At 42.4% G+C, this 16368-nt stretch overlaps 1 protein-coding gene across 10 annotated transcripts; it reads left to right on the top strand.

Moving 5' to 3' along the window:
- Positions 1–9162: 9162 nt before the first annotated feature.
- LOC112902267 (F-box/kelch-repeat protein At1g26930-like) lies at positions 9163–16337 on the top strand. 10 transcript variants are annotated; one of them, XR_003230533.1, is made up of 6 exons: positions 9163–9419; positions 9560–9697; positions 9875–11455; positions 14962–15356; positions 15914–15995; positions 16089–16337. XR_003230533.1 is itself a non-coding variant. In XM_025971250.1 (3 exons), the coding sequence occupies exon 3, from the start codon at positions 10018–10020 to the stop codon at positions 11320–11322; it is 1305 nt and encodes a 434-aa protein (XP_025827035.1). In that variant the 5' UTR covers positions 9163–9419; positions 9560–9697; positions 9875–10017; the 3' UTR covers positions 11323–11770. The 10 variants fall into 10 exon arrangements, 1 of the variants encoding a protein (XP_025827035.1); XR_003230534.1 differs by having other exon boundaries at positions 14962–15085; positions 15220–16337; XR_003230531.1 differs by having other exon boundaries at positions 15914–16337.
- Positions 16338–16368: the final 31 nt, after the last annotated feature.

Raw genomic sequence — 16368 nt, 5'->3', positions numbered from 1 at the left:
GCGTACTTCTGGCCCGGCTTGGCGCGGACGCAGTGCGCCCTAGGGTTGTCGTACCCCAGCCTCTGGCAGTTCCATGTGCACAGCTTGTCGCTGCATTGCGGGAGCGGGTTGCACTCACCTAGGGATCGGAGACACAACGTATTGCGGTTAACTAAACTCCCAAACCGGCACAAGATGTACGTAGATGTGTAGATACGGACAGGAAGGAAGTAGTACAGATATCGTATGGGATCAACGACCACTACCTTGAGCATGGCTGGATGAGAACAGCGTGGCCATGGCAACAAGGGTTATTGCCAAGCAGCAGAGAACCCTGGCATCCTTGTTGAAGAGAATAGGCGCCATGGGAGGGGAACTAGTTTCTTCTTATATATCCTTCCTGTGCTGTTCTCTTGTAGCGTTTTGATCTCGATCGCGTTGCGGCTCCTCCTATATATCTGCCCATGCTTTTATATGGGAGGTGATCAAAGGGCTGTGGCAAGTTTGGCAATGTATTAGTGCTCACTATTACGCTCCTCTGTTATTATAACATTTAGTCATTCTTTTTATTTATTTGCTGCCTGTTGATGTGATTAATTGCTGCTATGTTTTCAAGGTTTGATTGGCTGTGATTCATTGGGTTGACCTGGGAAATTTTAGTTACCCAATCTCTGTTAGCTAGGGAGACATTAATTAACGTATAGCACCATCACGTTTAAGAAAATGACATTGTCTACTAATTTCAACGAAAATACACCATTCCAAATCAAGATTATTAAGCACGTTATGGTAGTAGTATTTTTTTTTTGCGATGAGTTTAGTAAGATCTTTGCTGCACTGTCAATCTACGAGATCCTTCGTTTATCGTCGAGAAAAGTTCGTCAGGTTCGACAAGCGGGTATTCTGAAACAACGTTTATTCTGAACGGCAGCGGGTATTCTCCACGTATGAACACGGCATGTCGCCTGCGACACCACCTCGGCCTCGCTCGCGGTGCCCCCTCTCGCCATGGCCGTGAAGAAGCAACGGGCGACCGCGTGGGGCTCAGCCGGCGAGCGAGGCCATGTGGGAACCCAGGGGGCGTGGCGTGCATCGCCATCACCACAAGCATCGACGATCCCACGAGGCCGCCACGCCAGGCTCGCGAGAGACGTCACAGCGAAGAGCGGCCGCGCCGATTGCTCGGCGGCGTCGGCGGCGGCAAAGCTCGATCGATCGTGTTATCCCGCCGCGATGGAGTTGGACGACCCTCTCTCGCGCGCGCCCCGCGTTCAGCTTCGTCCGGAGAGGAGGCGCGCCATCGATGGCGCCTTCCTCGTCCCTGCATCTGAATCCTCACCCTTCTCGCCACGCCGCGGCGCACGCGCGCGCTGGCGAAGAGCCGGCGACGCACGCAAGGCGGCCGGTGCCTCCCGGTCCTCCCCGCCGCCGCGACGAAGCGCGAAGGAGAAAGGACGCGGGGGAGGACGGGGGCCGGTGACGGCGAGCCCCGAGCGGACAACGGAGGAGGAAGCCGGACGTCGCCGGCGCCGCCGTGCCGGCCGCGAGCGCTCGCTGGGCCGCTGGGTCGCTGACGTCCCCGACCAGGGGGGAGGACGGTATATCATTTGCCGTCCGGGCTGGGCTGATTTTGAGCCGTACGATGGGATCTCTGCGGCTGTGGGAGGATCGGACCTGGCGGGCTGGAGCGGGAGCGTTGGTCTGGGCCGGGCGAAGCGAGGCCCAGTTAGGTGCTCCCATTCGGCCTGATTACCGACCGACCAACCAGCAGCAGGTTCGGCGATGGATCAAAGGCTCTAATGGGTTTGCTTAGTGGGCCGAGCCGCGTGGCCGCGCCGATTGTTGTTTGGACCGCCTCTTTCTTTTGTCCCTGTTTTTTTCTTCTCTCTTAAAAGGAAAAAAAAACAACATTTCGTCATGTTTTGTCCACACACACACAGAGCAAAGTAGCAAACAAAATATGACCACATCATGCACACGTCACTTAAAACCTTCTGGTGAGTGGAACCGCACAGCATGGTAGAGCAAATGGTAACTTGACTAGTTGTGTCATTGGCTTTTGCTAGTTTAAACATTTGCCAGCATGCCAGCATAACCTCTGTAAAATGGAAACTCATCACCTGGCTGAAATTTTGCACACATGTTTTTCACTTGAAAAATAATTACTATGCCTTCGTATAAAAGCCAACTAAGGTCATTTCACAATTTAAAAGTCACAAATTCGCCTTGCAAGAAAAGGATTTGTCCTTTTTTTTACTTCTTGCACAATTTTCCTCATGGACAACTTTTCGTCAAAAAAAACTTTGGTGACTCACAAAATTGGCGTACATATGTGTTGTTGACGTGCATGCTCTCATAACAGTGTTTGGCTTCTCGCGACCTGTACTTTTTTTGTCTTTTCTTTAGGTCACTCGGCTTTGTTTGCAACGCATGGTTCTACTTACAGTGAAACAAGTCACATATCTTTTCTATATGCCACAAGTAATGTGATGTGCACCTTTTTGGTTACTGCTATGGTCTATAGAGTCGAGCCAAATGGAACACCAAAAAAGGCGAAGGTAAATTATTTTGGAAGTGAAGAGAGGTTACCATGGATGAGAAGCCAACCCCTAATAATGAGAAGACAATCTAAGTTTTCAACTATAAATGTCAAGAAATAACGTTGATACCCATACAAATGAACTTAAAAAGGGAATCCAGTTCTTCCTAGCCGATGTCACTAAAATGGACAAATTCTGTCTCCCTCTCCCTCTCCCTCTCCCTCTCTCTCTCTCGTGAGGAAAGCATCCATCCATCTACAATGATGCAAGAGAAAAAGGCTACTGACCAACTGTTTTTGGAATATTTTGGTGACCGGGGAGAGTAGGAATTCGGCCACCTTTTCCTGCCGAGGCATTTGTACCCTTGCGGTGGGCCCGCACCATGCGTCCTTTCACCCCAGCACTCCATTGAAACCATGAGCGAGCGTCTTGGCATCGCTAGCTTTGAGGTGTTCTTGGTTTCTAAGCAATCACCTTTGATGCCTCTTTACGTGCCTTGCCAAACTACAAGACCGTCTTTGTTGTTTCTTCCTGAGTGCGTGCGTGCGTGCTGCATGGAAAAGGCAGCTGGCCAGATCGATGAGGTTTGCTTGGGTGCCTTGCAGACTTTAGGGTTCTTGAGTTGTCATGCCAAGCTAAGCATGGGCTCAAAAAGACTTTCCGGAGGAAGAAGCGCAAAAAGATAAAAAAATAGAAAAAGGTGTCATGGATCGCTTGTGTTTTCATCAGTGTGGGATCAAGCTGCCCAGGCTCTTTTTAGATGGAAACTTCCATATGTGCACAACAAAGAGCTAGTTTTCTTGATTTGAGAGTTGAGACCACCTGATTTTTTTTACCTGTAGTAGGTGGTTGGCACTCGGCACAGGCAGTCAATTAACCATGCATGGTAAATACGCAACCCCAATTATTTGCGAAAAATGACCATGCATGCATTTTGAAGGTGAAAGGATACCAGCAGCATCATGCATCAAATATCAATCAGCCTCATGTGTCACTGTCATGAACTAGTCAAAAGTGGATTAAGAGTGCACTCACGCCCCAATCCACTCACTCTCCTCCCACGACTAACGAGAAACTAACCAACCACTTCCCACAAACGTCCCTGGCCGGCACTCGTCACGTTGACACGTGTCCTGTCACCGCCTCATCACTCCTAATAAACAAGTATTATATTATATGTCATGTTTTTTGTATTATATGTGCACTCTCCATCCCAGTGGACACTTTTTATTGTTGCATTGGTAGATGGGGCAGTGCTTTCGTGCTGCTCCTTCCGTCCTAAGAAGAATACAATTCTCGCTTCCCGAGAAATCAAATAATTTTAAATTTGATCAAATGTATATAAAAATAATTTGGTGCTCCGTAGCTACATACAAAATTAAAGATCTCCTAACGAACACATCTATTTAATTTCTTTTCAGAGACTAGCTAGTATTATTGTTCGTACTACATGCACACTCTCTTTCTAGTAATGAACAATTTGGTGCCTCGTCACTGTACGTAGTACTCTCTCTAGTGACGATGACCACTTACTAGCTACAAACTTGTTTCAAAAAAAAAATCGTGTACGTCTGGCAGCTAGCTAGCACTCTTGGTTTTACGCTTCCTAATCCAAGAACTGGGGCCCAACGCAAGCAAGCTAAGCACACTGCATCAGGGCATGCATGACACTGCCACGTACGCCATGACCGTGACCAAGCAGAGTTTGGTGATGCTGATCGAGCACTGATCGCCTTCATAATGAGCTAGAGAGCTCGCTCGTAATCCGATGTGACGGCGGCTATGATCTGTGTGGAAAGTGAGGCCGGCCTATGGGCAATGATTGTGTTTCTTCCACGACCGAAAGCTTTGACGCCGGTGGTGTCCAATGGTTGGATGGAGCTGGCTCCGATGGAGATGGCACGTAGATAGGTGGGAGAGAGCTAGTCAAGCGCCACACAAAGCGCGTGCATGGATGGACGAGTTCCTGGCTAACCTATTTATTTGCTGGTGATTTGGACGTCACTTGTGGCATGGGTGATGATTGTTCGGGACTTTTGTGTTCTTGGCCCCTTTTTATCTATTGACCATTCAAAAAGCTAGCGTTCTCTCTACGGTTGGATGGGCTCCAAACATCTACTCGCGAAATGGTACTCCGATCCATCTGTTCGAAAATGTATATATATTATTTTAGTTTTTCCCTAAGTCAAAATTTTATAACTTCAACTAAGCTTATAGAAAAATATATTAACTACTACATTTAATACCAAATAAACACACTACCAAGACATATTTTATTGTGGATTTAATAAAACTAGTTTGATGTTGTAATATTGGTGCATTTTTCTATAAAACTTAATTGATCAAAGTTCAAGTATGACTTAGGGAAAAAATTAAAACAACTTACGTTATATTTTAGAATGGAGGGAGTATAACTTAATCTAGCGGTTCGGTTCAGGTGTTCTATTTTTTCTCTCCTCGGTGAAATCTACCGCGAGCAGAACGCTGACACACTCCTTTAAGCAAATTGCCTACGTATATATTTTACATGCACGCACCACGCTCCTACATATTTTATATGTCCTTGTTATTATTTTAATGTTCGTCCACCAAGATTTAAGACCATAACATATATTATGAGAAGAATAACAAGAACACATCATGCTCTCAAGATCTCTCTAGCTAGATTCCATTTCCATATATCCACATGAGGAAAGCAAGGTGCCCATCTCTTTTGGCAACCAACCCTTAGCACAGAAGCAGCCAATGGAACCCATGCCACAGGCGCCCCAAGGACTCACTCAAACCGGCGCAAAAAACTAAAGCGTCACGAACCTCACCATAGCGCCCAGATACCTCACGCACAAGCCAACCGAATCAACGCCTCAGGTAGCCAGGTGTCCATACTTGTCCTCCTCTTTTCCTTCCTGCGGCTGCCAATCAGCCTCCGGTTGCTTTCAGCAGCAAATGGAGTTGCCCTCCTGCTCTGATGACCTCCAATTCCACTTTTATGGAGCATATATGCTAGCAGTGATGGATATCTCCCTATACGCTGATCTTTTCCGCAGCTCGAAGGATCACGCGGCAGGTCTCGAAGAGCGGGCGGTCTCGCGGGGTGTTTGCATTGGGAAAGTCCTTGATTCCTTAAGATGTCTGATGGTGTCAGTTTGGAAATCACTATTATATATATACAACGACGTTACATACATAAGATATATAGGAGAGAAATAGCTTTCGTAGTAAGGTATGAACTCGGATGCTATGAATGATATCTTCTTTAGGGTCAGTACCGATTTCCGCTAACCAAAACGTGCTATATATGATGATTTCCTTTCGGTGTTGGTCGAGCTGCGTGTGTGGATTTGCATTGCTTCCGATATGGTGCGATGGCTTGGTCCTTTTTAGCACGTGAGTGTATTAGAAACCATACGTCCCTTTAGTGCTTTAATTAGTCAACGGGTCATACTTTGCCCCCATAAATTCAAAGACGATATTCTTGTTTCCAAATGTTTAAATGATTGGGCTTCTATCAAATATTCCAAGAGGGATATATATATATATCGATATTAATTAGCATTATGTAACCATCCTGAAAGAAGTAAATAATATCAAGGATAATGTGTCAGTCTCCTGCACTTCACTGTGGTACAGGAAGAGTCATGATAACCGGGAAAATCATGACTTAAGAAAGGCATGCATGCATATAATTCAGACTTCAGAGACACTGTATCTGTCTATGTGGCACGGAGAGGCAAAGGTTTGTTGAAATTAACTATTCATTCAGTGCATTAATTCTTAATAATGCTATTGAGAGCATGTCTTAGTTCTTCGCAAAGAAAAAAAAGAAAATATGCTTATTAGTTCTCCATTAGAAATTACTTAAATGCCCAAAACCCTTTCTCGAAAAAGTTACATCATCTGGTCAAATAATTACATTTCCAGTCAGTTTATCAGAGAAAATTAACTGACACAAGGGACATTTTAAGATTATACTTACATGGGAGCAAGGATGTTTCTCCCTTTTTTTTGCACTTTCTTTTTCTCAAGTTCCAGGTTGTATGTGTGTCAGTCATGAGTCATCCATCGTACTACCCCCACAGACAAAAACGGCAGCTCGTACATAGTACACTGTCAAATTCTACCTTCTTCTGGGAATGAAATGTTGAAATGGCGTCACATTTCTTACCTTGGATAAAAAAGAGTCCTGAGCTTCTGACGCCTGTGCCTGTGTCCTTTTGGCACTTGGATGATGCAAAATGCTAGGCCACACAGCAAGTGCGCTGCGAGGCGCGCAGACATAAGGCATGTAAACTAAAATGCCCCACATAGCAAACGGTACATTGTTAATTTTCACATTTGAATAAGTGATCTTATTTAACAAACTCAAGTTTACAGTGGATTCGTTCAGCCTTTTCGCATGTGAATAAACAAGTATGAAGGATCTGTTTTACTAGCCAGGGCAAATAAAAACAATTGCGAATAAAAAAAAAGGTCATGGCATGGGAATTTAATATATGCAAACACCCACACCTATCTGGGACAACCATATTTTTTCTATTTGTGGGTGCAATTCATGTAAAGTTCATATAGTAAATGTTTTAGTGGAGTGTACGGCTTGTTCATAATAAAAACTTCTTAAATTCCTAGGAAAGTATAACCCCACATGAGAAAGGAGAACTAATCGTCCGATCAAATGGTTTCTTAGACATTTGGTAGATCCTTATTTCATTTCTGAACACATGCATGCACAAGATGGGCGATGCACTCATAGATCAATGGACATTCCATGCAGCTTAAATGCTATCCACGGTACAAGTGCCCAATTTGTTATATTTTGGGTTCTGAAGTCACAAACACATAGAGATATCGTTGTTCTCATCTAATTAAGAATACTAGTTTATGAATATCACATTGTGTACAAGCATAAACCATTTTCGGGCCTACCAGCTAATTTATATACATACTTTTTCATAGTGACCGAGGTTGGTGCATCATAGGTCCTGGTGCCTTTTTTTCATTACAATTTGTAGTGTTTGCCAAAATGGATGATGATGATGGAAGTATTGAACAAAGAAGTGGTTGCCGTAGCGAACTAGAAGGGTTGTATCAATTTATTTACATACTGGATAACCGCAGGAGTTACATTTTCAGTGTCTTGAAATTCCTTTGATCAATCCTTGTATTGGGCATGCAAAATCAAGATATGAATTTTAAAAATATATGATGAGATCTTCAAATCTTGCCATGTGCAAAATCATATACTCATTAGGGATTGGACCTTTGTTAACTTTATTTGATCTTGGTATTTATGTTTACCTCAAAGTGGGTGAAACACATGTTAACATCGTTCATCAAATGGAGTGATGCGGGTAGTGGTGAGGCTATATATATATATATATATATTAACATGTGTTTCACCCACTTTGGCATATATATATATATATATATATATATATATATATATATATATATATATATGCCAAGAGTGGAGGTAGTCCCCATGGATCAATGCCCTTGTTACATTAGTCTTCCTTCCTTTCTACAAGTGGAAGTTACGTGCCTGCATTGCTGCCGCATGCCACTAGGCCTCTATTTACCATGGCAAGGTGCAAACTCCCTGGCCCATCTAAATTCACTGGTGGAAGATAGTATTTCAATGCTAGAAAAAAACAACGGGAAAAATATATGTGTTAGACATATCAATTACACATTGCTAAGAAAGTAGTTGTATCTAGTATGGTATTATACCATAGATTCTGAGTATTATATTATGGACTTACCATTTTATCCATAGTCCAATATAAATCATAATGCTACAAACCAGCATATGGAAGGCAGATCATATAAAATGTCTTAAATTCATGTATGGACTATAAATATTTCAATAATGCTAAAGATGATATAATAAATTAAATACACACCTCTTGATTTCTCTAAACATGAGAAAATTTAGTTGAGCGAATATATATCAAATTAGTATATCTCTATCATTAATAGAAGATATTAAAAATCATTGGTAGGCACCATCTATATTTCTTACCTCACCATTAGTTGGTATATGTCTAAAGTTGTAGTACAATAAATACCTAGCCCACACTCCAAATTTACAACAAGAAACATGAGATTCCAGTTCCGCACATTTGACACCTCGTGCCATCTCATATGTATCTCCAAAATCTCAACAACATTTTACAAACACCACACACCAAATACAAGACTCTACCCTTAGCATTTATAGCTAATAGTACTACCACACATCATCACTATATCTCTAACAATTAAAGCTTGAGCTAGAGCCACATCTTATGCATATCCTTTGACATAAAAAACAGCTAGAAAAACGACACGCCGAATACATGTCACTCTATTGCCAGCATTAATCAACAACCAAGAAAACACCAACACACATCATCACTCTAGCTCCAACAATTAATTGTCACGCTAAATCCAACAATTATCGTCACTCTAGCTCCAAAACTCCAACAAATAAAGTTGGAGACTGTTTTTGAATCTAAATAAAGTTAGAGATGGCACCACACCTCTTCATGCGCACCTTGTGGCATCCATGGATTTTAGCAAAACGGTAAAGCCTAAGCACCAATATAAATAGGGGCCAAAGGGCAAACCTTCTCCATCAGACCATCACCACCTTCCACTCCCTCCCTTTCACAGTTGGAGTTGCTGATAGAATACAAAAACAGGGGGGGGAGAGAGAGAGAGAGAGAGAGAGAGAGAGAGAGAGAGAAGACAGGGGAAGGAGGGAGGGAGGAAAAAAAACCGGGAGAGGGGAGGTGGGGGAGAGATAAACACAGCGAGGCCTCTGGCTCGGCGGCGCCCGAGATGCGGCTCCACTGTTCTCCTTCCGGCGGCGCGCCGCTGCGGGAGGCGCCAATGGCGCTGGACTGATCTGTGAGTCGTCCGGTGGGTTGTCTCATCTTTCCTTTTCTTTTGTCCCTTGATTTGCCGGCGAATTTTCGTGATTTCTTGAGTTTCCCGGTAGGCTCCTTGGGGATATTTGTTCTCCTGATTGCTCCTGATGAAAAGGCCGGATCTTGGTGCAGCTTCTCAAGTGCCGGCGGCGGTTGAAGGTCAGACCTTGCCGGTGGAATGCACGGGCGGCGAGGCGGCAAGGCATGTTACTTCTCGCGCAATTCGAGATCGGTTCCCCTGATTGCGCTCATTTCTTGATTGCTTCGGAGGTAAGATCGGTTACTGGTGTTTGCGTTTGTGATTTGCTGCGTATTTGGGGGCAGGGGAGATTTGGTTGGAGTATTTGATGCAAGAATTTCGGTGTTCTGGATCTTGCAGCCGAAACGGTTGCCGTTATTCGTGGTTTTGCGTTTTCACCTGACCGTCGTGTGCTCTCCTACTTGCAGGTTCAATCCTGAATTTAAGGAGGGGAAAAGCGGCCGTTTCCAGTTTGCAACTAGTTTGCTTGTGTAGATTTGGCTGCTGGGAGATTCATGCAGCCTTTAGGATTGCTGAGGAGTCGTTGTGAAGTTTGAAGGCTGTTCTGGTGATGTTGGGGGACCAGCGCATGGTATCGGCCTTAGACTCAGCAAGCTCGTCAAGCTCGGCCCCTGATTTGACCCTCTCTGAAGAGCTCAGTTCTGGAAGCAGCAACTGTGTGACTGAGAGCCTGCAGGTGGCTTGGGCAGAGAAGGGAGGACAGGTGGAGGCTGTGGTGAATTGTTATAGCAAGAAGAATAAGGTTGGCAGTGTTTCAGGGAATCCTGCAACCGAATCTTGGGGCTCTGGGATGGAGGATGCTGATCAGAATGGCGAAGTCAACACAAATGAGCTCATCGGCGGGATCGGTCGGGAGTTGACCATCTCCTGCCTGCTCCGTCTTCCCCGGTCCTACTATTATGACGTGGCATGTGTCAACCGGTCTTTCTACTCCCTTGTAAGGTCTGGGGAGCTTTATAGGTTGAGACGGGAGGTCCGGATTGTCGAGCAGATGATCTATTGCTCATGCAATGTGCTCGAGTGGGATGGTTTTGATCCATGCCGCCAACGGTGGTTCAGCATCACTTCCATGCCTGCCATAGAATGCTTCACACTTGCTGATAAAGAATCCCTGGCTGTGGGCACCAATATCCTTGTCTTCGGGAGGAGGGTGGAGGCCCATGTTGTGCTGAGGTATAGCCTTCTAACTAACTCCTGGACAACTGGGGAGATGATGAACACACCGAGGTGCTTGTTTGGCTCAGCAAGCTTCGGTGAGAAGGCTATTGTAGCTGGTGGTATCGGTGAGAATGGTACATTGAGCTCTGCTGAGCTTTATGATTCTGAGATGCAGACCTGGACCACTCTTCCAAGCATGAACAAGGCGCGGCAGATGTGCTCTGGTTTCTTCATGGATGGCAAGTTCTATGTCATTGGGGGGAAGGCTGAGAAGCACAATGAGATCCTTAGTTGTGCTGAGGAGTTTGATTTGGAGAATGGCACTTGGCGATTGATCCCAGATATGGCGCGAGGCCTTAATGGTGGGAGTGGTGCTCCACCTCTTGTTGCTGTTGTGAATAATGAACTTTATGCTGCTGATTATGCATCAAAGGAGGTTAGAAAGTATGATAAGGTAAATAATGCTTGGATCACTCTTGGATCATTACCTGGGAGGTATACATCAGTTCATGGCTGGGGCTTAGCTTTTCGCAGCTGTGGAGATATGCTCATTGTCATTGGTGGAATGAGTGTTGGTGGTAGTGGGGTGATTGAAATTTGTTCCTGGGTACCCAATAATGGACTGCCTGATTGGAAGATTATTGGCACCCGCCATTCAGGAAGCTTTGTATACAACTGTGCTGTGATGAGTTGTTGACATACAAGGGCTATTACATTATCAAAACTGTACATCTTGACCAAAAGGAAGGATAAAGAAGGCAAATTCTGCTGAGCCTGTTTACTACATGATGGGGAATTTCTGTCCCCTGGCATTTTAGGCTGAGCTGAAGGTTGGATAGAACTTTCTCATGTAGCTTCTTACTTGCTTATGTCTAATCTCTTCATTTTAATTCCATTTGGAGGGCCTGCAATTGGACATGCAGTGCAGCATTAGATTAATAATTTGGTGCAACCTCAAACATTTTGATCTTCCCTGGGTACCTTGATCAAAGTTTTTTTAGCTCCAGAGAGTAGCCTTACATTGGCATGTCATTTGCCCATAGATTGTAAGAAATAAAGGAAGAAAGAAATATGTCCTTGTTGACAATCGTTGCCTTTTCTCTTTGTCTTTACTTGGTTAATAGTGATCGGATATTGTTGAAATATTTCCTTGAATCTTTTATGCAAATTTTTTGCAAGATTTGATTCTGTCTCAAGTTTGCTTCTTGAGCTTGTAAAGCTTGTTTTGGTCATTGCGAACTAACATTCTAGTTTTGGAATGTGTGAATGTCTTGGGAGATTAGTTGGCACTTAAACTTACTCTCTATAAATTTTTGTTAGATCTCTTTCCTTGTAGGTTGCTAATGTAGTGCCCTTCCTCCCTTTCCCCTTCCCCCTTCCTTCTCTCTAGCTATTCAATGCTGAGATTACATGGTCCCGTAGGAAGCTCACTTGACCATTTACGTGGATGGTTGCATTAAATGGACGCTGCGTATATGTTATTCCATGTTCAAGATTATCCCAATTGTAGCATAGGAATGATAAAAGTGACATGCTTCTAAGGTTTCAATTCCTTTGCAAAATAACAGTGGATGATCTTAGGGATATCAAAAGAATATAGGATTCCTAGTACATGAGCATTATCACCACAGCTGCAACATGGAAGGAGTCCAGTTTGAGGCTTGCAGGTTAGATTTAAACTATATTACATATTGAGGAATTATCACTAGCATATGTTTGGTAGCAGATAAGCATTTTTGTAATCGATAAATTTAGTATAAATTTATTGCTAAGTTCTCTTATCTTGAATTGTCTATTTATTTTGCTGAGTGTCTATGCTTAACATGGATGTTTAACTTAGCTTCAACTATTATTGGCATTCAAGTTTACTCTATGACCAAACGGCTAATAACTGAGCCTATTAATAATGTAAGGGTTCTCTTCTGGTAGAAGCTCCCTGACTAACCTTAACCTATTGTGAGGCATCTTCTGGTTTTCCTATGATGGACGTTCCATTAGGCATTTGATTCCTGCTGATAGGTATACTGAAGTGGCAGTTAGGTGAAATACAGACGATAGATACTAGCAAGAAATAAATTTTCTGTATGCATGTGCACATTTTGTTGATTATGTACACTTTTACTGGCTTTTGTGTGCTTTACTGTATGCTATGCTTTCTTTTGTTTTGGCCCCCTTTGCACTTTTATGCTTACTTATGTTATTCTTCTCATATCAGTTAATTCTGTTGTGTAATGAGTTCCCTAGGCCAGATCCTTCAAACATGGTGCATTTTATTCATTTATATTGGATGAATACACAATATTTAAATTATTCTATATTGACTTGAAAGATACTAGTGGTGAGCAGAAACGACAAATTTTACTGTAACCATTGCGGAAGTCTGTTCCTGTTTCTTCTATTAAGAATGATCTTATATTCCTCTGTCCATTAAAAAGGGGATATGGATCGCTTTGCACTACCGATGAGTGGCAGCATACCAGTTTCTAAGTTGTAGGGGTGTCTTAAAAGCGCATCAGTGTTAAAGAAATGGTATAGATGAGTTCACATGCTTTTGTTTTTTTGTCCAGAGACAGCATAAAAATAAATGACCTGCAACTTTTGCACAATAGTCTGTGTCTCTGTAAGACCAAAGTTTCTTGGAGGATAGATGATCTTATTGAAACTTTTGGTTTCATTTTTGGAGGGATTACTCTGTTGAAGTGACCATCTGAATTGCTAGCATTTGGCTATTTTTTTCCGTCTGTCTGGGCATATATACCTCTGACATTTTGTGGTAATATGGGGAGAGATTCCTTTTTCCGAACAACATTTCTAGGGAACAAGTCCTTCATGCCTACATGGCTATTGCTATAGCTTTCCTTTATTTCCAGCAGTCAAGAGAATTTATGATACCAATGATTATTTTTTAACCTGTTAAACTTGTGCACCACTCTGGTTAAATATAAGGTGGCTCAATTTTTTTTTCGTAGTGCATTTCATGCTTATTGAAGAACCTCTGTAATGCTTAAAGGTATATATTCTTCCTGCTCAAACAGGTAAGCTATCTAGAAGGAAACAAGTAGGATGATACCCCATTATCCTCATGAGCCTATGGGCATGGTGACTAGTGTGGGAAATTTAGCATATACTTGGTGGTTGGGTAGTCTAGTTTGTATAATAGTCAGTTCAATCATACCGAAATTGATAGGTGGATTTAGCAGACGATTAATAACTCTGGTGAGAGGACACATCAGACATGCATATGTAAGCCCATTCTGTGGATATCATGCATTTGTATGGTTTTCTTTCTTCCTAATTTGAAGTTAGTAGTTATTACTGTTAAATCTGACCATATTTGGATATTGTTCCGTGGTGTGCATGAGTTCAGACATTATATCTTTCCTGAACTGTGAAGGTTTGCACTTAAAATTATGTAAACATGTAGGTTCATTAAACAGTTAAGGCATCTCTAATATTTTGAGCAAGATGTAAAGCATTTCTGATCAATAAGTACCACCTCATTGAGTAGTGCAATGGCATGCGTTTATTTGAACCTTAAGTTCATTTTGACATAAATGCGACATGTAAGAAATCAATGGCTCAATGTCTTAGCTAATTACTGTGGCTGGTTTGTGTGCCATTCTACACTGTGGAATACTGGAATATTATTAACAGAGCGCAAAATATGGTTAAAATGAGCTGCAGTTTAGTTAATCATTCTAGCTCCTGTTGTAGAAAGTCTTAGAACATTTTTCAGTAGCATTTCTTTCTTATCATTTACATCCAAGGTAAATTGTGCTAATATAGGCTACTTAATGCGCACAGAAGAATATAAGTCAAATAAGAGGTGAGATATCTTCTGTGTTTCAAAAACAAATCAATCTGGTCAGTTTACCTTTATTACTGTTTATCTGAACTTAGTTTCTTCTTAGTTGTTTTTGGTTCATGCTATCATATAGGAGTTTAAATGCTTTACTTATTAACAATTTGATTTTGACAAATTGTCAAGACCCCATTAACAATGCTGTGACATTTGGGTTTGATGGCATACTTGCACCTTTTATTATTTTCCTCCTTTTGGTATCTTGTAACATAAATTGTTCTTTTTTTGCGGTATATATGCTGATACAAACTTCGATTTCTATTGGTTGACTTTGACATCGAATAACATCTTTACAACTAATATGTCCCCCATTCTCTGAACACAGTATTAACAAAGTGGTTGGCTTTCATCTGGTCAGTTCTTGTCCCAAAGTAACTTCTAGAATGTCAAGTTTATGTTCATGTTCATTTATTGGGACCAAATATCTATGGATTGCTCTTCTCACTAACCAAGAGAAAATGCCTTCTTTTCTAGGGATAATTTCAGTGGAGAACAAACTAAAGCATGGAACAAGTATATGGCATTGTGCTTCGCCTGGAGAACCAAGAAAAGCAGAAGCAGAAAGGACAAGCAATCAAACAAATAGTGTTACTCACAAGTGCGACAAGTCTCTAAAAAAGAATCGAATCCATCCCTACATCTGATGGAGATGTTCTTTAATTACATGCCGTTGATTTTTTTCCCACTAATTGTTTAACCACAGGTTCGTCATTTCCTTCATATGCGATGCAGGGTTCAAGTTTGGTAGAATCTCCATCGTAACCGCTCCATTAGCTGCATGTGTCTTGGTGGCTACATGGTGGTGAAGGTTTTGATGGCAAGTATCAAAACTCGAGCACTATGAATAATCTATGCAGGGGAAATCAATGGTGAGTATGTAAAAGCTTCTTGCTTACACGTCTGAGTCAATTTAGTCACAGTTGGTATGATGTAAATCTGCCATTTGGGTATTTTAGAAATTCCTCTCCAAAGCAAGATGGGGCATAAAGTTATCGCTAAGGAATTTGTCCTGCGCTATATTGTTCTTGATGCACCTACTTTGGTGCATAAAGTTGCTAATGTCACTGCTTTATGGTCATGATGTGTCTATATTTTGTTGGTTTGTAGTCCAATGATGTGTTCCCCCCTATTAATTTGCTCAGGTCACAACCTAGAAAGTTAGATTAGATGCAACTCAATGGGCTGAAGGATGTGCTCAATTATTTTGTGGATGTTGCCCTTGTCCTTGAGAAGGGAAGTCATTACCAAACGTATTGAAAAAGTCCAACTGAGGCAGACTCAAGTGATGATGCCTCAGGACTCAGGCCAGTCTTGTGTATCCTTCACTTGCCATTTGCTGTACGAGGCAAAAGGCAATGCCAATAGGGACTTCAAAATTTTGTCACAAGCTTATTACTTCGTAACTTCGTTGGTGTTGTCATCTCAGGAAATGGATGAGTGCAGGTTACCGAACATTACATGTTGGAAAAAATGGTGCTCTTGCATTGGCTGCGATTACAGCTTGGCAGGTATCTATGCCTTCAGTTCCCTTGTGGTCCATAACAGAATGCTCATTGCATCTAAACTGGTAAAGTATTACATGGTGTGGCTGTGGCATTCAGGTGCCCCTTATGCTTTTGCAGTTCTTTGGTTCTTGAGGAAAAAAAAGGGAGAAAATTTTCTTTGTAGATTGCAACTTTGTGGTGTGTACCTGGGCAGTTGAGTGCTTTTATCATCACTCCAGTTATTCTGAATGAGCTGTTCTCCCAACTGCTAGACTAAGGTTGCATATATGCACATGGATCAAGATGTGTGCAGTTTTTCCTCATTTAAGCTACAATCCAATTTCAACAGCTCCAGCCTTCTCCACATATGTGAGAATTAACTGTTCCAAATCTGTTA

The sequence above is a fragment of the Panicum hallii genome, chromosome 8, assembly GCF_002211085.1.
Source record: "Panicum hallii strain FIL2 chromosome 8, PHallii_v3.1, whole genome shotgun sequence".
NCBI classification, from domain to species: domain Eukaryota; kingdom Viridiplantae; phylum Streptophyta; class Magnoliopsida; order Poales; family Poaceae; genus Panicum; species Panicum hallii.
The sequence above is the reverse complement of the archived record's forward strand: the minus strand, read 5'-3'. Positions and strand labels throughout refer to the sequence as shown.

Excerpts from the sequence above, each read along its gene's own strand:
- LOC112902267 (XM_025971250.1), top strand. The coding sequence starts at position 10,018 with ATGTTGGGGGACCAGCGCATGGTATCGGCCTTAGACTCAGCAAGCTCG.